General features: G+C 57.0%; 6 protein-coding genes across 6 annotated transcripts; 2 read left to right on the forward strand and 4 right to left on the reverse strand.

The window, feature by feature from the left end:
• Positions 1 to 903: 903 nt before the first annotated feature.
• On the reverse strand, positions 904 to 5166 carry INS49_006746 (uncharacterized protein; the record flags this gene model as incomplete). Its single annotated transcript, XM_043167515.1, has 4 exons — positions 904 to 2956; positions 3048 to 3132; positions 3207 to 4187; positions 4290 to 5166. The coding sequence occupies 4 exons, from the start codon at positions 5164 to 5166 to the stop codon at positions 904 to 906; spliced, it is 3996 nt and encodes a 1331-aa protein (XP_043028659.1).
• A 4727-nt stretch (positions 5167 to 9893) lies between these two features.
• INS49_006747 (uncharacterized protein) lies at positions 9894 to 11065 on the forward strand (the record flags this gene model as incomplete). The annotated part of the gene is made up of 3 exons (XM_043167516.1): positions 9894 to 9989; positions 10087 to 10305; positions 10379 to 11065. The coding sequence occupies 3 exons, from the start codon at positions 9894 to 9896 to the stop codon at positions 11063 to 11065; spliced, it is 1002 nt and encodes a 333-aa protein (XP_043028660.1).
• Positions 11066 to 11530: 465 nt separating this feature from the next.
• INS49_006748 (uncharacterized protein) lies at positions 11531 to 14228 on the reverse strand (the record flags this gene model as incomplete). Its single annotated transcript, XM_043167517.1, has 5 exons — positions 11531 to 11707; positions 11764 to 13379; positions 13437 to 13497; positions 13550 to 13693; positions 14043 to 14228. 5 exons carry the CDS (start codon positions 14226 to 14228, stop codon positions 11531 to 11533), a joined length of 2184 nt encoding a protein of 727 aa, XP_043028661.1.
• A 555-nt stretch (positions 14229 to 14783) lies between these two features.
• On the forward strand, positions 14784 to 16963 carry INS49_006749 (uncharacterized protein; the record flags this gene model as incomplete). The annotated part of the gene is made up of 2 exons (XM_043167518.1): positions 14784 to 15022; positions 15079 to 16963. The coding sequence occupies 2 exons, from the start codon at positions 14784 to 14786 to the stop codon at positions 16961 to 16963; spliced, it is 2124 nt and encodes a 707-aa protein (XP_043028662.1).
• A 765-nt stretch (positions 16964 to 17728) lies between these two features.
• INS49_006750 (uncharacterized protein) lies at positions 17729 to 19406 on the reverse strand (the record flags this gene model as incomplete). The annotated part of the gene is made up of 7 exons (XM_043167519.1): positions 17729 to 17857; positions 17914 to 18408; positions 18464 to 18802; positions 18869 to 18948; positions 19006 to 19078; positions 19195 to 19242; positions 19389 to 19406. The coding sequence occupies 7 exons, from the start codon at positions 19404 to 19406 to the stop codon at positions 17729 to 17731; spliced, it is 1182 nt and encodes a 393-aa protein (XP_043028663.1).
• A 1040-nt stretch (positions 19407 to 20446) lies between these two features.
• On the reverse strand, positions 20447 to 21907 carry INS49_006751 (uncharacterized protein; the record flags this gene model as incomplete). The annotated part of the gene is made up of 1 exon (XM_043167520.1): positions 20447 to 21907. One exon carries the CDS (start codon positions 21905 to 21907, stop codon positions 20447 to 20449), a length of 1461 nt encoding a protein of 486 aa, XP_043028664.1.
• Positions 21908 to 23408: the final 1501 nt, after the last annotated feature.

The following is a 23408-nucleotide window of genomic DNA, read 5'->3' on the forward strand; positions in this document are numbered from 1 at the left end:
GATGAATTCTGATGAGAATCTGACCTAAACATCCTTACCCTTGGGACAGCCTGCTGGGAAAGACCTGCCGTTGTATTACTTCTCGTGGGATAGTCTGCCGTGGGATAGTCTGCCGTGGGATAGTCTGCCGTGGGATAGTCTGCCGTGGGATAGTCTGCCGTGGGATAGTCTGCCGTGGGATAGTCTGCCGTGGAACATCGACCTCTCTCTTGAACGGTGACTTCTTTTGGAACAAGCTCCCGTGTTTTGTGAGATGATCACTCGTAGGATAACCTCCCAGGCATGTATCATAGAATTGCCCGTTATAGGTCCACAGTCAGCGCATGAACCTACCACCAACAAGCTCATACGCTCCTGCCATGCATTTTGCTCTAGGTTATCTCCAATAGTGTAAACCTTCACTCTTCAACGAGATACCGTCCCCCCGGCATCTCTCCCGGGAGAGCGGCTGTCTTTCCGGAGGAACGCGACAGCATCACGGAGCATCTCATCATACTTTCCGCAACAGACATCGTCATGACGAAATGCACTAAGCTTTTGAATAGAGTTGCTTATCTACCTCCAATGCCATCCGGTATCGAGACGAGACGAGTGAAATGCAACCACCGCATATCAATCCCCAACGCCATCTCTATGCTTGAGTCTTTGACCTGAGGTCACCCATATACCATGCAGAAACAGACAAATATGCCTCCGCTTACACAAAAACCAAATGCCAACTCCCTTTTTATGATGGGGTGTGCAGGCCCCTGCACCAGGGTCCACCTGATAAACACATGAACGTGAAACTGAGAATCATACGCATAGTCTTCGGAAATGCTGGACATCATGCGGGGGGGGGGGGGAATCAAACAAGACACGGCATGCCCGGTAAAAAAGGGATATCGTCACCCCCAAGCACACTCAGCTCTTCTCCAAGCTCTGCAGCCGCACCAGCTCGGCGTACCTCCCGTTGGCGCGCATGAGGTCCTGGTGCGTGCCCTCCTCGACGACGACGCCCTTCTCAAACACATAGATGCAGTCCGCCTTGGCGATGGTCGACAGCCTGTGCGCGACGGCGATGGTCGTTCGGCCCTTGGCGGCGCGGTCCAGCGCCGCCTGCACGACGTGCTCCGACTCCGAGTCGAGCGCCGACGTCGCCTCGTCCAACAACAAAATCTTGGGGTCGCGGATGAGCGCCCGCGCGATGGCGAGCCGCTGCTTCTGCCCGCCGGAGAGCAGCGTGCCCTTGGAGCCCACGAGCGTGCCGAAGCCGTCGGGAAGCGACATGACGAACTCGTAGATGTTGGCCTCGCGGCACACCGCCTCCACCTGCGCGTCCGTGATGCTGTCCGGGTCCGTCGCCCCCAGCAGGATGTTCTCGCGGATCGTCCCCGCGTACAGCGTCGGCTCCTGGCTCACCAGCGCGATGAAGGACCGGTAGTCGTTGACGTTAAGCGACGAGATCTCGCGCCCGTCCACAAAGACGCCGCCCGCGAGAGGGTTGTAGAACCGCTCCAGCAGCGCGATGGTCGTGCTCTTGCCGCACCCGCTGGGCCCCACGAGCGCGATGTACTGCCCGGGCTGGACCTGGAGGTTCAGGCCCCTGAGGACGGGCACGTCGGGCCGGGTGGGATACCGGAAGTGGACGTCCCGGAACTCGATGGTGCCCTGGATGCTGTCCTTCTCGGTGCGGGACACCCTGTCGCCGTCCTCGGACCAGGTGTCGATCTGGGGCTTCCGATCCGCGAGCTTCTTCAGCTCGCCGGTGGCGTGCTGGGCCTTGCCCATGTCCGGGGCGAAGGAGAAGATGGTACCCGCAGACTGCGCACCGAAGGTGACCTGTGAGAAGACCAGGAAGAACTGGAAGAGCGAGTACTCGCGCTTGGCGATCAGAGTTCCACCGTACCAGAATCCCAGCGCGAAGCACAGGAACATGAATGACTGGCTGGCAGCGTACAGGGACGAGGACCTCAGCACCGACTTCGTGCTGGTCTTCAGCTGGCTAGCGATACTCTCACGGTACTTGGCCAGCACATCTTCCTCACGGGTCAGCGACGCGACAGTCCTGATGGCCGTGACAGCCTCGGAGGCGTAGCTGGCGGACGACGCGTAGGCCCTCTTGGACCGGGTTTGGAATCGTGACAGCATCCAGACACGAAGGAAGCCACAGGCGAGCAGGACAGGCACCGTTGAGATGCAGACAAGGGCCAGCTTCCAGCCGATGGCGAGCGCGACGACGATGCAGGTGACGAGGGTCGAGACGGTCATGAGGATGGTCCCGAGGGTGGCACCGGAAAGTCCTGCCATGTGTGTGGTCTCCGTGCTAAGGAAGGAAGTGAGAGCGCCTGCGGTGTTCTCGTCGCGGTCGAAGAACTCGACGTCCTGGCGCAGCATGGTCCTGAAAGCCCTGTCGCGTGCTCTGTGGATCATCCGCTCTGAGCCAAGAGCGAAGATGACGCCCTGAACCGAGAAACAGATGAGCATGGCCAGACCCAGCATCAGATACATCAAGCACCAAAAGTGGGCGCTGGACTTGATCCCCGGGATGGTCTGAGCATTGACGGGCACACTCAGCTCCGTAATAATGTTGGCAAATATCAGGGACATGACCGGATTGCCACCTCCGGAGAGCGCGGCGAAGATGAGACCGACAACCATCAGTTTCCACTCTTCCCTGTTGAAAGAAGCAATGGTCTTGATGAGTGTCCACACAGAGTACTTGTTCTGTTCCTCGGGCTTGCGTCCCTGGAGGGCAACGCTCGAAAGGGACTTGGACGTGGCCTGGCGATTAAGCCTCGAGGCGACGTTCGCGTCATCGGGATCAGCTTCATAGCCTTCACCCTCGACGGCCGTCTCCCCGTTCGATACCTCCTTCTTAACAGGCCCGTTCTCGTGGTCGGATGATCCATCTTCATCGTCGGTCTCTTCGACCCTCGCGATCTCCTGCGCAGTGACTAGCGCGTAGTATGCACCCCTGTTTTGCGAGGAGGTCATTGTGGTTGCCCTGCTCGACTATACGCCCTTGGCTCATGACGACGATATTGTGAGCGTCTCGAATGGTGGACAGACGGTGAGCGATGGCAATGGTGGTTCGACCTTCCGCGGCCTGTTCCAGAGCCGCTTGCACGACACCTTCACTGCGAGAGTCCACTGGGTAGAGAAGGTCAGCATCATTCAGACAGGCCGGCAAGTGAGATAGAATTCCCTGATCCAGATAGACTTACAAGCTGATGTCGCCTCATCCAGTAGCAATATCTTTGGATCGGACACGATGGCTCTTGAAATGGCGATTCTCTGTTTCTGGCCGCCCGAAAGCAGGAAACCACGCTCGCCAACATTGGTCTGGTAGCCCTCAGGAAGGGCGGTGATGAAATCGTGGGCATACGCTTTCACAGCAGCAGCCTCGATAAGTTCCTTCTGCCTCTCAGGGCTTTCGTGCTCGTGCTTGGTACCGACCAGACCATGGCGGATGTTCTCGTAGATGGTGGTGCCGAACAGCGTCGGCTCCTGGCTGACAAGCGAGATCTGCTGCCGCAACCACCGCAGGTTGAGGTTCGAGGTGTCGTGGCCATCCAGATACACCTTGCCCTGGACCGGGGTGTAGAAGCGCTCGATCAGACCGACGATCGTCGACTTGCCGGATCCTGATGCCCCCACGAGGGCAGTGGTCTTGCCGGCAGGTATCTCGAGGGTCACGTCGTCCATGACTACGACATCGGGGCGGGACGGGTAGACCATCTTGACGTTCTCGAGCCTGATGCTTCCATCCACCTTCTCCAGCTTCTCTCCCTCGGTAGATGAGCTATCCAGGGCTGAAGCACGGTCGATCGTCGTGTAGATCTTTGCGGCGGCACCAAGGGCTGTCGTGAAAGCCTGCACATTGGGCGTGACGTTGCCCAGCGCGAACGAGCCGATCATGACGGCCATGGCGATCGTCAGGACCTTTTGCAGGGGAATGACCCCGTCAACCAGGTAATTGGATCCCATCCAGAAGGCCAGACCATAACTCCAGTTCATCACGAGCATGAGGAACCCGATCATGATAGCAATGGCACTCTTCAGGCGGATGCCGTAGAACTCGGCCTTGATCAGGTGGGTGTCATACAGCTTAGCCAGCCTGTCCTGTGTCCCGAAGGCCACGGCGTTGCGGACGGAGCTGAGAGTCTCTTCGGCAACGGTACCGCCGAGCGCGTAGGAGTTGATGTCTAGTACCTGTTAATCACCTGCTACGGATCCTGAAGTGACATATTCTGGAACATTCCAGAATATGCCGGTCGGGGATCCGTGAAAGGACAAGAGGGGCTTACTCTTTTTGGAGAACTTGACGATAAACTGCGCACCACTGCCCATGATGCACACAATGGCCACAACGACCGAGATGAGGATCAATGTCAGCTTCCAGTACATGACGAATCCGATGATGAAGGCGGCGAGGAAGGACGCCAGGGCGGCCAGGGTCAGGGAGATCTTCTCGCTGATGCCGTCCTGGATCAGGTTGGTGTCGGCTGTGATGCGGGTAACGACCTCGCCGGAGCCAAGGTTGTCGAAGAAGCCAATGTTCTGTCTCAGGCAGCTCTCGAGGTAGTGCTCCCGGATCTTGCCAGCGATGTGCTCGCCGGTGTAGATATACACAACGGTGGCCACATAGGTCGTGACGAACTCGCCGATGCCCAGGTAGACGAAGATGAGGACGAGGTCGGTCATGCCGCCCATGAACTCGTCGTAGGTCTTGGTGCCGTTGAAGAAGCCGGCAAAGGTGCCTTGGAGGGAGCCGAATATAACCGTCATGGCAGGTAGAATGGCGCCGGAGGCGATTGCGCAGATGGACCCAACAACAAGAAGCATGAGATCGACCCGTGTTGCATATCGATACAGCGTGGCCATGCCCATCTTGACATCCGGGGTCTCGACCTGGCGCCGCAGGATTTCGGCCTGCTCCGGGGGCATGCCCTCGTAGGGATCTGCCTTTTTCTCACCCTGGGGCTTGATGACCTTGGAATCCAGCTTCTGCAGGTCGACACGGTCCTCACTGTCGCTCCCTGGTGTTTTGTCGGACAACTTTTCTGGGTCCGTCTTCGTTGTGTCTGGCCTGGCCTCCTTGTCATCCACTGGTGTTTGGTTGCGACTACTGGACGATTCGCTGCCTCCAGTATTAGGCCGGTTGTTGGGCGTTTCCTCGGCCATGATGGCTTGGCTGCGTGCTAGGCGCACAGCAGGTGAGTGTGAAGGCCCGCAAGGTCTCGGTTAGTGCCAAGAAAGCCCCCGTTGTGTATCGTGAGGGTGGTGGTGAATTGGGTGAGCCGGCGACAGTCAGTATTTTGCGCCCGCTGTATTGACGAGTTGGCTCAGCCTTGGGTCCGTCCTCTGTGGGGTGACATCCAATTCAGCGAGCAGAAAAGAAGAAAGGAAGGCGAACGAACACAATTAGCACTTGAGGCGAGAGTGCAGGTCACGCTCAAGGTATTGAGAATAAGAAGGTGGATGGGTAGGCAGACGGACGACTAGGCTGGAAGCGGCAGGGGGGGCGACTGGGGCGAGGAAATATGTACAAAGTCCCGCACGGGAGAGGCAGATACCGAATTCTAGCTGCACAACTCTGACCTGGCCCATCCAGAGTCAGGTAAGGGTCAATTGCAAGCCTGCCTGCACTGACCTGTACACGAATAAGAGGGCGACGGGGGTGGAGGTCTGCAGGCTGGCATCAGACCATTCACCAGTCGAGGGCGGACTTCGCACTTTGTCAGTCCGAAATGTAGGCCTGTGGGCCCCACCCACCCCTGTCCCAGGCCCTGTCGGCTGCCCTTCTAGAATTACTGCGGTGCCTTCTGACTCCACTGCTGACCCGGTTTCCCTCGCATTCGCTGCAGAAGTAAACAGCCATGGCTGCTGATTCATCCTGAGCACGGCAAAGAGTCACCGGCTTGGGCTGCTGCAGGTCTGTGGCGTAAGCTGATGGGTGAGGTCCGGGCGAACATGGGACTCGGCGTTCCGGTTTTGGTGGATTCGGCGTTCCGACTTTGGTGATGACCTCCTCCTCGACGATGACCTCCCGTGGCTTAACCGCCTGCAGGATGATTCACCCCGAATCACCTTGCCCCGTTCGCAGTTGCAGCCGCAGGGTGTTGCACTCCTCTGCATCTCACCGTTCAAACAGGAACCCCACGGTGTCGCCATGGAAAAAGTCGGTGGACGCGCGGATGGGGAGAAGTGGAAGGATTTTAGTGCCGTGCCTTGGGCTACGTACACTAGTCGACTCCGGTGGTGGTCAACGGCTGCCGTTTCTGTCTCGCCGTTGGGCAGCCCATGGCCACGGTATTCGGATGTCGCCTGGCGGGTCCCGGAAGGCTGCCACATTTCATCTCATCTCCGACGCAGACACGGCTACGAACGCCGACCTGCTGCTTGTCCAGAGAGGCCATGTGTGGAATGAATCAGGATAATTGCGATCGCTAGTCCGCCGTCATGAAGGGCAGGTGCGCTCAAGTAGTCACATGTGCAGCTTGCCTCCCATCGAGCGAGCGCAGAGCAAATTGTCTTTCATCTACAACTTCCGCACTCGTCGTCGCCGCCATCGTCGACGAAGGCCAGCTCCAAGAGCAGGGTCGCCCCTTTACGCGCATTCGCATGCACTGACCTTATGTTTGGCCGCCCAGGATCCACTTTGACGGCCGTGAACAGACCCACACGTCTGCAGGATCCCGACCATGCAGCCATGCAACAATAGTACTTACCCGACGTAATATCTCGAGCCGAGTACGCAAAAAAGATCTGGTACATTGGGCGCGGTCGGAGTTCGGATGTCCAGCCAGCCCCCCAATCCCGTGGCCCAAACCTAGAGATTGCCTCCTTAAAACACTTGCGAATTCTCCTCGGGGTGTCGACAGAGACCGAAACTACACTTTTCAGCAGCGATAGACACGTTTCAAAAACAATCCACGGCCATGGGCAAAATCCGGGAGCGCGAGAGGATGACTGTGTCGACAATGCAGCCACGGAAGCTTACATCTGGTGCGACAGTTCGGAATTTACAGAGACCATGTAAGATGATTCATCCCGGGCAACGAGTACGACGAAGGGTGCGCGCGTAAGACGGGCATCGCCTGGCCCGACCCTGTGGCTTGTTGTCTGACAGCAGTCTCACAAAGAAAAGAACCCCGTGAGAGAGGTATCGCAGTCTTAATCAGCTCATTACCACCATGCATTCATCATTATTCTGCGGAGCTTCTGATGCCGTATTTCTATCCGTAAAGAGAGCGTTACTGTGAACGAGCCTGGCCATATGAACACAAGTTTGAAGGTAAAGGATAAGAGGCTTTTATTACTGGGTGTAGTTCCTTAATCAACATTTGATAACGTTGCAAACGATATCTTCTCTATGTATAATCTAAGTTACTGTACTATCGGGACTGCAGTGGTATAGATCGATAAATAGACGAGAATGGGAGTTAGCATGTGTGAGAATCATGTCATAATAACCGGCTGGATCTAGAGAAGAAAGAAGGGGAATTCTTTGGCTTGCGGATCTCAGTCGAACTTGCGGTCATCTCAGGTGACATAAGGGTTGGCAGCAATCCAAGATGCACCGCATTCAATGATTACGAGCCTGATGAAGCTCAGGTTTCATCCAAAACAAAACATTGGTATTTCGGACCAACACTCGTTTCTACCTACCTAGTGCCAAGATACTTCTGCATCAGCAAGTGGTCTTTCTACTCAAGAATGCTTGGGAGACCGTTATACCTCAATCCACCAGCCTGCCGTCGACCCGAATTGTAACAGTGAGGGCCTTGACCAAGTTTGTCAACCGACAATCGCCGTGACATATCAACCCGCGACCACCACTAATACCATCGAGCCAAGGTAAGATTCTCAACGATCGTCTAATAGAGAACAGATATTCGCACCTGCAAGAACGGAAAGTACACCGGTACATCATCAGCACTAAACCAATACCCATACCCAATTCACACACCCAGCACCCACGCACCTAGTACTTACACACCTAGCACCTACACACCCAGAACCCATATACCTAGCACCCACATACCTAATACTTATATACTTAATACCCTATTAAGTACATAAATTATATATATATATATATATTAAGTATGTAAGTATTAGGTATACAGGTATTAGGTGTAGAATTATATGAATAGGCTTAGGTGATGAGCTCTAATTAGGTATAGCTGTGGCAAAAGTGATATATTGGTGTACCATCCGTTTTTACAGGTGCAAATACCCGTTCTCGTCTAATATGTGATCGTCCAACGCCCAGTAGTGAATGGACACAACCAGCCATGCCCTCACCAACGCAAGGAAGACTGCCACCGACCAATGCAGTCTTATCAGAGGTCCCAGGAGCTCTGCTAAAAAACCGGGATCGGTCCCGCGCCCGGACCAGAATTCCGATCGGACTATAAAGCGGACGCACCCAAGGATGATGGAGAGACCCGGGAGGTAATAAAGCTGTCGTTCTAACTCGCCGAATATTTTCTAGGGATCTTCGATCCGGGCTTCCAATGCCTGCGGGCGTGTGGGAGATGAGAACATGCGGAAGCTTGTCGTTGATGGCTGCTCATGCAACTGCAGCTTCTCGAGCGTCCAGGTCCCGATGCGCTGGGCGGCAGAGGTGACCGGGAGGGTGAGTTTCAGGAGCGTTTTTTGTAAAAAAAAAAAATCCATGACTGATACCGGCGCCTATAAATCTGACGTATTTTTGTCTGGTTTGTTGGCCTTTTTGCGGGCGAGGCCGTGCGATTTGGGGGGGGGGGGGGTGGTTTGAGGCGAACAAGGACGTGTCGCCGGTAGCTGACTTAGACGACTTTGTGTGAGACCAGTTGAAGTAGCTCTGTAGCGGTGGCAGATTGCGGGACGACTTGCTCGCTGGATACCCAGGTCAGTACCTATGTTGCATCTAAAACTGAACCACCGCCATTAAATTTGGAAAAAGATTCATGAGTACGACTAGAGAGAAGGACGGAGCATCGCACGCTCTGGTCCTGGAACCTTGACCTTATGACCGTCCTAGGAGGTCAGACCATCTTTGAGGGAGGTATCGTCCTCGTTGATAATGAAGTCTTGTTGTCAGATTAACCAAAGTTCGAAGGTGCGACTCAAGGTGCCCCTGTCACCGCTGCGGGTGTGCTTCCTTAATCGACACAAGATTTCGTCAGAACTCTGTCCAAAGCATCCTTACCTCCACCCTGCACAGTGCCATGCCACTTGTACCGCCAGACGCACGAGTCAGAACACGGAGACAACATATCATAACAATCGCGCGAACTCAGTGTGTAAGCAAAATATAGTTGTTCTTCTTACTACCCTAGAGACAAACCTTCGTACCGCCAGATGCATTCATCCAGTACCCCCCAGATCGAAGTGATCGTGCGGTGGGTGGCCCAGATTCCGCCCAGAGGTTCAAGGTTCGGGTGGAAGCTCTCGAAATTGGGTGACTGGCGGAGATAGCGCACCTCAGAGTATCGTGGCCACTTCCGTAGCAATCTGGTTACTGGTGAGCGCGAAGTCGTCCGTGGCATGAAAGGTGAGCTGGAGCACCCTCTATTTAAATTCGTGGCTGCACGCTGTCATCACAGGGATACACAAAATCAGCGCTGCAGCCAAGCAAGGGTCCCCCGCATACGTCACTCACACTCACCTGGAGCTTTCTCAGCCTCGTCACTGTCCTGGTGGCGTCCGTCTGGGTTCCCAGCTTTGCGAGAACTGTCCTTTTCTCATCCAGCCGAGTCTAGACCAGGACTCCGACCCGGAAAGAGGGTTTGGATTTTGCGACTTTGATCATCTCCGTCTTTTCGACGACAATACTGTAGTAGAAGGTGAACCTCAGGCCGACATTGTATCCAGCATACCTGGAGCTTTACATCGACCTTGAACACCACAAGCATCCCGCCATGCACGCCCTCATCTCCCTCTTGGCGGCCCTCGCCCTCCTGGCCACCTCGGCAGATGCCAAGGCCAAGCCCCGCGACGCCATCCTGCTCTCACAGGTGAGTCCCCAGGTCCAGCAGCCAGGTGCTCTCCGGCGCGCGCAAGGTCGACGCGTCGCCGCCACCACCAATGCCTTACTCACATCCACCGCCTCAGGTCGAATCCCTCACCCTCCGCGCAGACCGGCAGACCAGCCACCGCCGCGTCCCCGCCGTCCCGCAGCTCAAGTGCGTGTCCTCCAAGGGCATCTGCTCAAAGTACCAGATCGACGTGCTTCGCTGCGAGAACAAGGGCTCCGGCTACGACAGCGAGGACATCCAGTGGAGCTGCACCGCCTCGCTCCCGCCAGAGCTGAAGCTCGGGTCCACGGATGTGGTGCGTAACGACAAACCACCTTCTCCTTCATGAGCGAAGGGGCCCTGTGTGAAACTGACGAGAGGAAATTTAGATCTGCGAGGGATACGCCTCCCCGGACGACCCGTACGTCCTGAAGGGCAGCTGCGCCGTGGAGTACCGCATGGCCCTCACTCGCGAGGGCGAGGAGAAGTGGCCTGACCTGGGCGGTGGCGGAGGAGGATACGGCAGCGACGGCGGGGCAGGCCTGGTGGGCTGGGTTTTCTGGGTCATCTTCTTCTCTGTCCTGGCGTTTATCGTCTACAATGCCTTCGTCAACGCCCAAAGAGGCGGCGGCAATGGTCCCCGGCCGAGACAGAACAACGGTGGCGGTTACTGGGGAGGAGGAGGGGGAGGTGGTGGCGGTGACGATTTTGGGAACGACGACCCGCCGCCACCTTACCCCGGCACGAACAACAGCGGGAAGCCCAGGCGCTCAGGAGGAAGCAGTACACAGCGAGGAAACAACGCACAACAGGGTTGGCGGCCGGATTTCTGGAGTGCTGCCGGAGGAGCAGCAGCTGGAGCAGCGGCGGCGTATGGTGCTGGGAGGATGGGTAGGAACAACAACAACAACACCCGCGGGAATGGAGTCGGTTACGGTGGAGGGAACTACGGGAGCACCTGGGGCAGTGGAGGAGGGAGCCCGTCGAGGTCCGGGTCGTCAGGGTCAAGCAGCGGTTCCGGCGTGAGCAGTTCTCGCCACGAGAGCACGGGCTTCGGCTCGACAAGTCGTCGCTAGGTCGCTTGTGTGTTTACTAAGTTGTCAATTGAGTTCAGCGCATGAGCACCCACCCCGATGGAGCTCGACATCCTCACGACCGAAATCTGACTGCGTGCTGTTACGGGCTTCCAGAGACATGATTGCCCAGGGGCCAAGTTTTGAGAACGCCAACGGGAGGTGACCTTGTTAATTAGTCTATGTGCAAATGCATGGCGACATGCAAAACCGCGAGCGCCTCGGAGCATCTAGCAGGATCTCGCCGTCCGATATCCATCTACGTACCCTGAACAGTAGGTCTCCGACTCGGAACGCCTCGTGGTTTCTGCTCCTTTGCCTTCTCCTGGGTATTGTTTCTCTGTACAATAGGGCCTCATCAATCCAAACATCGCGTGTTACTCGTGCCAGTCGCAAATGTACAGCGCAGCTTCGAATTAAAAAGCCACAGCAAAGCCTGTGACGCATCCATGCCTGAGTCGTCATCGCTCAAGTCAGATAGATGGGCATGATATCAGGCCTATCATATGGCTTGCTGCAGTTGGGGCATTTTCTCAGCCGGTTGGTGAGACGTGCCTCCGCGCATTCTTTGCAAAAGATGTGGTTGCAGGTCCTGAGCATGGAGTTCTTCGGGTTCAGCTGGCAAATGGAACAGAGAGCGATTTGCTACGACGCATGTCAGTAATTGACCAAAGATAGGACAGTCGTCGTGGGGCACCTACTCTCAAATCATTCAGCTCGCTTGAAGACTTGCCGAAAGCTTTCTTCTTCCACGTCTCCACGTCCTTTTCGGCATGCTCAAGCCGCACCTTGAGCCTTTCGGACTCCGTCTCGTGGTTGTTCGCCTTTTCCTTCTCTGCGACAGCCACTACGTCCTTTGACTTGACCAAATTCTGCAGCTCGGTGATTTGTGACTTGACGCTGTCGGCCCGTCGGATAGCTTCGGCGCTTGAAACCTTGAGACCTCGACTCTCCTCAAGAACGGCCACATTCGACTGCTTCAGATCCGTGAGTTGCTTCTCCAGATTGCTGATCAGTGTGCGCGCCTGTGTATCATGTTCCTTGAGCGCCGCGATGATCTCGGAGCTCTTGCCGTTTTGCTGCCGAAGGGTTCTTATCTCGTTGTTGCGTATGTCCGCATCTTTCCGGGCGGCAAAATACTTCTGATCGGCCTTGCTCTTCTCCTGTATGAGAACCGCCATCCGCTCCTCCGTCAAGTGCTGATCCATGACCTTCTTTTTAGAAATACCCATGGAACGCTTGTATGCCTTCTCCATAGATGGCAATTCCTGGTTGATCGACTGGAAGTCCTTCTCCAACTTCAGGAACTTCTCCCGCAACTCCTCCACAGTGATCGATTCGAGGTCGGGGCGAGGCTCGGAAGCGGGCGCATCCGAGCTTGGGCGAAGGCGTTCAAGCTCCATTTCCAGCGCAGCAATACGGTCCTCTTTGGCGCCTACCAACTCCTTGAAATTCTCCAAAGATGTTCGTTCCTGCTCCTGCTGGGCCTGGCGGATGCCCTTGTCGGCAAGGAGTTCGTCTCTCTGCGACCTAACACGAGTAAGATCCGTTTCCCTGGTTTGAATTTGCTCTTCAAGATCTGCCGTAACGTTCTGCGCCTCGCGTTCTAGCTGACTGCGAAAGGATGTCCTTTCGGCCTGTAACTTCTCAGCTTCGTGACGCAGCTGCTTGTTGGTGGCCTCCAGATCGTTGACTCGTTTGATGAGATCCTCGTTCTGAGATTTGAAAACTTTGAAGACGTCCGTTCGCACGAACTCTTCATCCGTAACGCTTTCACGCTTGATTTTCAATGTTGAGTTCTCATCCTTGAGCGCCTTGATCTCGGAGATTGCCGACTCCAACTGCTCTTTTTGCTTGGCCATCGTAACAACAGCCTCTTGGTATTTGATGTGCAGATTCTCGTCATGACCGTTGCTGTCGCCTGTGTCGTCGCCATTTTCTGCCGTGGCGGGTACGGCCCGGCTTGTGGAAGAAGCAAGGGCTTGTTGCTCAAGCTTCTGAACTTGTGCGCTTTTGGCGCGATCTAACTTCTTCTCGGCTTTGACAACGCGTAGCATGGCCGCATCCAGATTTGCAGAGAGCTCCTCCTTCTTATGGGCGAGGCTTTCTAACTGCACCTTGTACTCCTTTTGCTCAGCCAAAAGAGATTTGATCTTGGACTCCATTTCAGCAATCTCGGGCTTAACATCACCCCGCTGGGTGGCCAGCCGGTTGAAGAGGGTTTCTAGGATTGACTTGATTGCCTTGCCGTTCTCGGCCAGGTGTCTCTGGAAAAGCTGAACATCTTGGGAGCCAAGTCCGATCGATGGGGACAAATCTGTGAAATATTCCAGTTACGAGGGCACCGGAGGAGGGAAGAGGCTGGTGGGCTTACCGTGGGTTTCGAATTTGTCGGTGAACATGCCTTCGGCGACCAGCTCAACCTCTTGCAATAGCTTCAACGTGTTAGCTGCGCGCAACGGTGGCGGGGTTTGAAGTGCATCTCACCTGCAGCCACCATGCATCGATGGTCCTGAGATGGATATCATAGTGTTCGTACTGCTTCCCAAGCTCCTCGAGACGGGCCTCTAGTTGTGATTTCTCTCTCTTGTACTCGAGCATCTGCCGATATATTGCATCTTTTTGAAATGCCTGGGAGCCCAACAGTCAGCATGTATCCCTTCGATAGCGTCGAGCGGATGGGGAGTGTAGCGACCATTCAGGATGGGGTGGGAGAGGATGCCAGCGGATGGTTGAAGGGCATTTAAGAACCTGAGCGCTCGGCATGCTGCAGCCAGCAAGCCATGCATTAGCACTGAACGAGTGGGCAAATCCTCATGGTATGTTGAACCCTGAGAGACAGATACCGAAGATCAAAAGCCTCCATCCGTGTTTGTAGTGTTGTGCGGCGTGTTTGAGAAGGGCTTTCTTTGGTCACGATGATGAGAGGGGCGGGGGTTGGTGTTGTTGTGATGGATGAACAGAGACCAACGTCACTCACCTCGATCCAAGCCTCGTCCTTCATGTCAAGGGCTTCATCACGAGACTTGCTGCTGCCATTGACCTGATGTCGTTTGCTAGGAGGAGCGAGGTCATCGGCATTGCGGTTGGCAGGTCTCTTCCTGTCTTCCATCTTGACGACGGGAGACGCAGGGAGAATGGCCGAGGGAGAAGTGGCAACAGGCATGAGAGACGTCGGTGAGCAGCAGGCTGCAGGCTAGGGAAGGGCGCGCTGCAGGAAATCAGGTGTTGACTGAAGATAAAGAAGGCATGGACTCCAGATGGATCCTAGAGCCAGGTGATGCCCTGGGTCGAGTGCTTGTTGTGATGGTCATCAAAGGGGGCGTGGAAGGCGGGTGTTGGTGGTGGTCGGGTCGAAGTTGAGGACATTGATTAAAGATGGAGTTTTCACGAGTCACCAAGTGCCAGTAGTCCCGTCTGTTGCAGGTGCAGAGGCGTGTCGGAATGGCGCTAGGGGAGAGGGGGCTAGCACCGATCGAGGGCGAGCCTGCCGCCTGCCACTAAAACTTGCTGTTAGTCAATCAGCCGGTCCATCTACGCTCATCTACGTTTTCGATCCCAACCTGCATTGCCAACCTCGAGCTTTTTACGACCTCCCCTGACTTGGCTCCCACGCCGCGCTTCCTCTACGAGTACCTGATTGACTGCAATGACGAGGCAGCCACCCGACACAAGCGCACAGAGAAGCCTGCACGACGGAGGCTAAGGAAAGAACCGCAGGATGAGTTCGATGCTGAAGAAAGGCGCGGGCGCCTTCAAGCCCAAGGCGCCGATTGCGAGAAGACGACCTGCCCCAGCCGCGCCTGCACCTGTCACTGCTACGGAACCACAGAAAGAGCCACCGTCAGTCGAGGAGACTGCCCCTGATACCACCCGTGACGCCGCGAGCTCGTCTACCGCTGTCGAGTCGAGACTCGAGAGACACCAAGCCAACCCACCTTACCGAACGCTCCGCCCGTGGTGCCCTCGCCATCCAGTGAGCCTCCTGCTTCTACGACGCGCACCAGAAGAACTAGGAGCCCTGAAGCCAGACGCGTCGCAACCGCGACGAAGGGTCTTGCGGTAGCTGAGCCGCAGGTTTCTGCTATCCCCACCACCGTGGAAGCTACGCGCCCCGCCCCAAACGACGCGTCCCACTCAGAACCTTTGGCTCAGGCAGCGGCGACTACCACAGCCCTCCCGGGGCAGACCGAGGATGGATCTGCTCCTACACAAGACCCGTCAGACGCCCCGAGGCCCACTTCTGCGCAAGGAGACGCGGCGGCGGCGGCGGCGAGGACCAAGACGACCTCGCGCAAAGGAGGCCCTTCCGCGCTCAAACCAGCTCGGTCCACACCTGCGAAGAAGGCTAAATCCACCGCCGAGCTCACCGTGCCGTCTCCCGCCCCCACTCCAGAGGTTGCGTCGACACCTTCTGCAAGTACCTCAGCGGCACCATCACTTGACAACGGTGAGGGATCCTCAACGACGTCCACAGCCAAGACTAGGAAACCAGCCGCAAGGCAACCCAGGAAGCGAAAGGCACCTACGGTAACAGCGGAGAGCGAGGCGGATGCTGGCACAGAGACCGCAGGGCCACCTAAGAAGAAGAGGGCGCCACGAAAAAAGAAAACTGCTGCGAATGGCGAAGAAAGCGCAACCCAGGCAAGGGGTGCTGGGAATGATGAGGCTGTGGTACCCAAGAAGCGAGCGCCAAGAAAAAAGAAGACGACAGCCCCAGCTGGCAACGATGAGGGTGGAGGGGAAGCTAATGGGGTGACCCCCGCGGAGACTGAAGGCGAAGAAACGGAGAGGACCAAGAAGGCCCGACGAAAGCGATCCGTGACGCCCGAGGATGCAGAGCAGCAAAAGGTCGATCATGAGCAGATGGTCATGAGCGAGCTGACGAGGGACCTGAGGATTGGCGCCAAATTCAGCAAGTACGATGAGCTGCGCGAGAGGATCCGCAAGAAGCGCGCACGCCAGCGACTCATCAAGCTGGGAAAACTCCAGCCAGGCGAGGAGATGCCGGACGAGCACACGTCCGAGTCCGGGACGCCGGCCCCGGACGCCGCCAAGAAGCCCGCGCAGGCGCCACCGCGGCTAATTGTGGAGGAGGCACCGGCCGACTCGGTCCCACAGCTCGAGATCGTGGACGGGCACATCCGGATCAACGAGGCCTCTATGCAGTACGACCGGCACGCGGCGGCGGACCAGGCGCGCGGCGTGGTGTTCGAGCAGGAGGAGGACGACTTCACGACCCCCGTGACGCAGCGGACGTACATGAGGCGGCAGCCGCAGGGCAACTTCTGGACCGACGCGGAGACGATCAAGTTCTACCACGGGCTGCGCATGTTCGGCACCGACTTCAACATGATCTCCAAGATGTTCGGCGGTGCCAAGAACCGCCGGCAGGTCAAGCTCAAGTTCAACCGCGAGGAGCGGGCCAACCCCGTCGCCGTCAACAGGTGCATCATCGGCGAGAAGGACGTCCCCATGGACCTCGAGGCCGTCGACGGCGCCGACGCCCTCGAGGACTCCCAGGCCATCACCGACGAGCTCGCCCGCCTCAAGGCCGAGCAGGAGGCCGAGACCAGGAGGCAGGAGGAGGAGGAGGCCGCCACCAACCGCCGCAAGAAGGACGAGCTCTTTGGCAGGAGGAAGGGCGACAAGGTCCCGCCGCGCGACCACGACGCGCACGACGGCGGCCTCGCGGGCGACCCGTTCGGCGGTGCCGCCAAACACGACAACCACCCCGGCGGCGCGGACCTCAACCCCGGCGCCCAGTACGGGGTCGGCACCGACCCGGACGTCATCGACGAGACGGACCTGCCCTCTGCGACGACCGCGCGAGGCAGGACGCGCGGCGGAGGCAGAGCCCGCAAGGCGCCCCAGACGTTTGCGGGCGGCATCGGTGGCTGAGCGAGCGGGGCCTGTGTTTATTCTGGGATTTTCTTTCTTCTCCTCACGGCGTACATGCGTGCATAAACTGCGGACTGGTTGATACCCCCCGCTCTCCCGTCATTTCTCTGGAAGGCGTCGACTAAAGGAAAAGGCTTTGCGTTTGTTTATCATTGAGACAAGGGTTCGGGCATGGCTGGTTTATTCAGGTCAGGGCACTATGCAAAGAACGGGCTGAACGCCTCAAGGCGTGGGAGAAGGTAACTGCTGGTCAAGTGTGGTTCGTTTTTAAAGTCTGCAGTCAGGCTTGCCAAGCCTTTTGGAAGTCAAAAGGATTGGCAATTTTGGAATCACAAATGATCCGAGTCTTTCCGTGTTTTATTTCCGCCGACTACCACAAAAAAAGTAACGTGATCACAGCCTTCCTCATCCTTGCTGCCGACCGTCGCCTCACATTGTGCGAGGCCCTCCCACTCAGTGTGCTAACGGTTCGAGGGCTTGAGCAAATCATCGTAGATTTGCATTCTGTAGTGACAACTGTGAGCAAGCAGGCGCGTGGGTAGGCACCATTTAGGCCCATGGGATCAGGCCCATCATTGCGATACTGCTCCTCCTTTCTTGTCGAAGGATCTGCTTCCCATACTGTAATTTCGCGGAGAGCCATTGCTCCCAACTATCAGCTCGCAAAGCTCACAACGCCATCGGTGCCCAAATTGCTCCAGCTTATCTAGCCTCATTCCAAGAACCAATCCAGGACCAGAAAATTCGCCAAATGGTTGAAGCCGATTACTGGGCATTAGGTGGCTCGTCATCATCAGGCTGGTCGAACAGGAAGTTGGCAGCGAGCTCCTCGTTCTTGTCACAGGCGAAATAAGCCTGGATGGCCTGGTCGCGGTCAAAGCCCAGGCGGCAGAGCTGTCTCTTGTTAGTCTCAAATGTTCAGACAGAGAAGAAAACCGGGGAATACGCACTCGCTCAATGGCGTCCCGCTCCTCCTCAGTCACGGCAATAGCCTGAGCTCCAGGAGGCAGGGGCGCATCGTCGTCAGCGTCCTCGCCGAGCAAGCTGAGGAACTGCTCGGGGTTCTGGGCTATCAGCTGGGCGAGCTGAGGGTTGCTAGCGCCAAGCTGTTGCAGGATAGGCTCCAGCATTTGAGGCTGCTGTTGGACGACTTGGCGAAGCTGTTGGAACTGGGGGTTGTGTCGCAGGAAGTCCAGGTTGCCGAGTCCTTGCCCGCCAGCAGCCGCGGCGGCGACGGCGGCAGCGGCTCCCGCCCCGGCAGCGGCGCCAGCCCCACGGGCACCAGCCCCGCCAGGGCCACCTCGTCCCTGTTGTGCGGCCAGGTCGAAAAGATTCACACTGTCATCACCACCTCCGGCAGCCGGAGCTGCGGCAGGGGCAGAGGGCGCGGCAGGCTGGGCGGCTGGTGCGGGCTGCTGCTCTTGTTGCAGGTTTTCTGGGATTCCCTGTGATCTCGTCAGCCACATGTATCCATCACTTGGTTGCATACCTTGTGCTCACGTTCAAGAGGTACTCGACGGCACGATCTGGGTTGTTGAAAGCGGCGCGCATGGCAGCATCGATTTGGGACCGCTCGAAACCCATTGCCTCCATGTTCGCGATGGCCTCGGCACGCTGACCGCCCAAGGCTAAGGCGTTGGGGTCGTTGTAGGCGGCTTCAGAGCCCCGCGCCGCAGGAGTAGGCGTGGCAGGTGCGGCGGCAGCCGGGGCAGAAGTCGTCGCGGCCGGGGCGGCCGGTGGTGCTGGCGTGGAAGATTGAGCAGCTGGGGCGGGTGTCGCGGGGACATTGGAAGAAGATGATGCGGCGGCGGCGGCGGCAGGTTTGGGCTCAGCTTTGGGCTGTAAATTGTCAGCGCCCGAACCTTGTCACAGTGGCTGGCAAATGTGGCGATAGGTGAGGTTTACCTTGTTCACCACGCAGACGACGAATCCTTTCTCTTCGATCTTGTAGGACTCGACGGTGTCCTCATCCTTCAAGATTTTGCCTATCACCTGGTCAACGAGGTGGTTGCGCCGGAAATGGTAGCCAGGGTTTCACAAACCGGCGTGAATCAGCTTCTGCAGCTTGGGCTCCCATCCCTTCTCCTCCGAGATCTTTTGCTTGACAGTGGAGATCTAGATTGTATTCTGGTCAGTTTCGCTCGAGCTCGGTCGCATTGGCAGGGGCGGCGCGCTCGCCGTGGCTGGCCAGAGAGACGCGGGCTGCAGCCTGGAGCAGAATGGCGGCGTACCAGATCAGAGGGTTCGCATTCGATGACGAACTTCTGCTGCTTCAGGTCCTACGGGGTAGACGAAAGTGTCAGTAGGCATTGCCCGAAGAGAGAGGAAACTGTGTGGTTGGATCAATGCGAGCATGTCGTGGAGGTTGGGACATGTCGATTCGCAAAAGTAGAGCTCTACCCGCCGGGCTGGGCACCTGACGCACCTTGAAAGTGACCTTCATGGTGGGCAAGAGTATATCCGGTGTAGACTGCTCTCTGTGGAGGATGCGCGATGATGTCTGTTGATGAGAGAGGGCCCAGAATAGCAGGTCCTACTGGGCAGGCGAGGGTTGGAGGTTGGGAAAGGAAGGTGGACGGGTGGATGATGTCGAGGTTGAGGTCGAGTTGGGGTCCGCCCAAGTCGAAGCCTGTCAGTGGGGGTGGGGTTAGCTGAGCAGCTTGAGAGCGGGCGAGGGAGGCAAGGTCAGCGGCTGGCAGCAAGAGGTCGGGCAATGTGGGGCAGGCTAGCGTGGCTCATGGATGCCTTGAGGTCAGTCAGTCTGTCAGTCCGTCCGCCTCTAGCCTCTTTATCTCGGCGTGTCGGCGCAGCCTAGGTATCCGCCACCCAAGAGCTCTACCTCCACTGGCACCTACTCATAGAGGAGAAGGCCAACGTAGCTTCTCATGTTTTCATCCCAACACGAGACCTGTCGAGCTTGTCCCATGTTTCCCGTCAGCGTATCAGCAGGGTTGTGTCACGGATGTGGGCACCAGATGTTTCTCTGTGGTTCTTGATTGATGTTTCTTTGTTTTCTGTGTCTTCGTCCAGCTTGTTCCAACTGAACCTCAAGCTCATCATGACTTGCACATAGTTCTGACATCTACTCTTCACACGACACCCAGTCTCACTCCCCTCTCCTCCATCTTCATCTCTCCTCTTCCTCCGGCCCCTCCTCCTCCTCTGCACCACCCAAGGTGCTCCAGACATTGTCTCCTCTGAAGGTGTATAAACGCCTCGCTAAAAGAAGTTGAAAAGAAATTTGGTATCAAGATGTTTTTGTATATCCCGCCACCTTCCCAGCCAGGTAGCCTTGCCCCACAGACCCATATGTACTCTCTTTTGTTTGTTGCCCCCACTTCCCTGTTGGTGAACCCGACTGCCCACGGGGCCGTCTCTAATAAACCAGCCCATTGAAACATTATGATAAGGAAAGTTGTGCGTCGATCATGACGCGTGTGATAGATGCCGGATCATACAGCTGTGAAGCGAGGCTGTGTGGCTTTACCAAGCCTCCAGAGCAGCTAGCCCCGGACCGGAAGGGCCTTCTCTGCTCTGCGTCTTCCGTGTTTGGTATGCATGCAGGCTCGTGCTGGATCCGGCGTTGAGGATATAATCAGGGATTGGCGGCGTGACGTTTCGTTCCGGTGCCTCGCCCGCGTCTCCTGAGTCCTCGGACTTGCTGCCGTCGCTTGCCATGCTGAAGCTCTTGTTCGCGTCGCCAAATGTGTCGAACGAGCCTGTCCTTGTCAGCGGGCTCGAGGCCACCGGCAGGCTGTCGCTTCGCATGCGGCTCAAGCTGCGGATGGACTGGCGGTCGGAGATTAAGAGGCCGGCTTGAGGTGCCGCGATGACCACGGTCCCGGGACTTGCCAGTGGTGGCGGGGTCGGCGAATCCGAGCGGAATAGTGGATGGATGTGCGACTCGCTGGCCGACGCCTGTTGAGTAAAGGCCCGCTGTGGCGGCGCCGGGGGTTGAGTGCGCGTGGATGCCGGGCTGAAGCTGCGGCTACGCCTTCTCAGGCGAGGAGGCTCGAGGTCCAGTGGAGTCCCGGGGCTCGGACTCCGACTGGTGGTGGGACTGGCCGGAATCGTCTCCAGGAATCGACCTGGGGTAGCAGGTGACGACGATTCAAGTACGGTCTGGCGGTTCTGTGGGTCGACAGACGATGTATCCCACGAGTCGAAGCTCTCCCCGACGCCACGTTCCGCTGAGCCGCTGGATTCAATGGATTCGAGAGATGGAGCACGGCGTTGGCTGCGTTGGCTCCTTTGACTGCGGAGGCTCCGGCTGCCGGACAACAGCCTCGTCTTTGAAGAAATCGGGCGTACGACGTTGGTCAATGACGAAGCCATAGACGAGATTGTTCCTGTGGCGGAGAACCCGCCGCTGGATGATGGGGGACTTTTGGAGTCGATGGAGACGTTTCGCGTGGCGGACTCGGCCGGGCTCGTTCTCGAATATGGCACAGTTTTCACCCGGCTTGAAGGCGAACGGCGACCAATTTCCAACATGCTGGGCGAGTCTTGCTGGCCCTCCTCTTGCGTGCGATCAGCGATAAAACGTACGACCAGGAAAAGTAGCTGGGCCACAAAGGACAACACCAGCAGTGCGGCCGCTCCACCGAGGAATCCCAACGTGCTGTCTCCGAGTGCTGCGCTGCTGGACAGGGAGATAAGTGTTGCGATTGTCAGTGCAGCCGCGACGACGCAGAGAACAACACAGGAGCCAAACACAAGTCCGTTGACTGTCCTTGAGTTGTCTTTCTTGTTAGAAATGAAGAGGATCCACGATAACAGGGCCAGCACCGCCGACTCCAAAAGGGATGATATTATCGCAGTGATCCGGGTTGGTGATGTGGGGTTCGAGCGAGGTAGTGCGAGGATAATGTGAAGGATCAACAAGATCAACGAGGCTGTCACGGCGACAGCCCCGAGCACGGCTGAGGCTAATGGGCGAGGCATGCTCATAACGTTGATCTTGGTTTTGGATTCATACGTCACAAGTGACGAGTGTTGTGCGTGCCAGGGTCTGAGACAGTCTGGTCGTGGCCAGGCTGTAAGACACACGCGACGGGCCGAGGTGGCGACCAAGCGAGAACGAGTGTGGTGGGTGATCCGTAGATCTTGCGGCAAAATAGGTAAACGAGTGGACGAAGGTCGATCGGCCTCACAGAAGCCAGAACCAAGCAAAACCAGGCGGAGCCTCAAGAACAAGAGCCCAGCTTGTTCTTATTATTGTCCCGTCAGCAAGTGCTGCGCCCCAAGTTCCAGAACAGAACCCAGATCGTCCCCCTGAAGATCGCCCCTCGGCGCCGGGTGGGTAAGGGCGCACCGTGGGTGCCGAAGGCTCAAGCAAAAGGTCGGAAATGATTTTTGGTGGAGACTGCGAGCCGGGGTGCCAGAGGGCGGACGCGAGGTCAAAGGCCGCCTAACAGGTTCTAGAAACCGACCAGGCAGTTCAGTGGGCCTGTTATTGTGGGTATTCGAGACTGGCGATGACGGCACCGAAGCGATGAGGCTGGAGGATGTTGGCAGGTGTTGGCAATGTTTTCCGGAAGTTTGATCAACGTGACGATATGATGCGGGTGTGGGCAGCCCAGCCGAGTTCATCACCGTAGTCTTGGACTAACAGTGTGGGAGGCAAAAAAAACACCACTTCCAAACCGTGGGCAGAAGATCCACTCCTTCAAGGTATGCCCTCAGATGGGTGGAGAGAAGCCACCAAGGAGTGATTGAGGGTTGAATCAAACTCAACAAAGAGATTTGTACTGTGTAAGGAGTAATAACACAGGCCAAAGACGAAGGTTATGATGTGTATGAGACGAGTAGCAAACAAGGTTCTCGCCTCGGGGTGGGCTAGGTCTCGACAACGGGCCGCGTGAGAGTCCGCGTCTTTGAGTTCGCACGACCAGACCAGAAGTTCGGTACGGAAGGGGGTTATGGTACAAACGCACAGCTTTGCAAGGAATCCAAGGAGGAGAGGAGCCAAAACAGAGTTGTGAGGAGATGACGAGGGGGTGCGATGGGGACTGTATATGGGTCTGCGGGCGCTGGGCTCTGAATGCCGGGGTTGGCCCCAGTGCAACGGCAGCACCGGGGAAGGACGCGTTCTGTCGCGTGTGGATCAAGGATGCAGCTGAAAATGTCCGTTCTCTTTTGTTGTGCTGCAACGACAAGGGTATCCGGTGGGGAAGCCGAGCCTTCCAGGGCTAGGCAGGTCGGGCGGGCCTGGGTTTCGCGTGGTGGTCGTTGCCAAGCATGTGGGAATTCTCCGTTTTGGCCAGCCGCTGCTCACCCTCATCAGAGCCAGACAGACTTGCTTCTCTTTCACCTGACCAATCTCGCCTTGCTGTCCCCAGATATTGCTGTCGCGTCGATAATTTATAGATCACGGCCGATGCCCGGCGATTGATGTGGTCGCCCTGAAAAAGTCGGCGGTGCCGCTTCCGTCGATATTGGTGCT

The sequence above is a fragment of the Diaporthe citri genome (genome assembly GCF_014595645.1).
Source record: "Diaporthe citri strain NFHF-8-4 chromosome Unknown scaffold_2, whole genome shotgun sequence".
Lineage (NCBI taxonomy): Eukaryota > Fungi > Ascomycota > Sordariomycetes > Diaporthales > Diaporthaceae > Diaporthe > Diaporthe citri.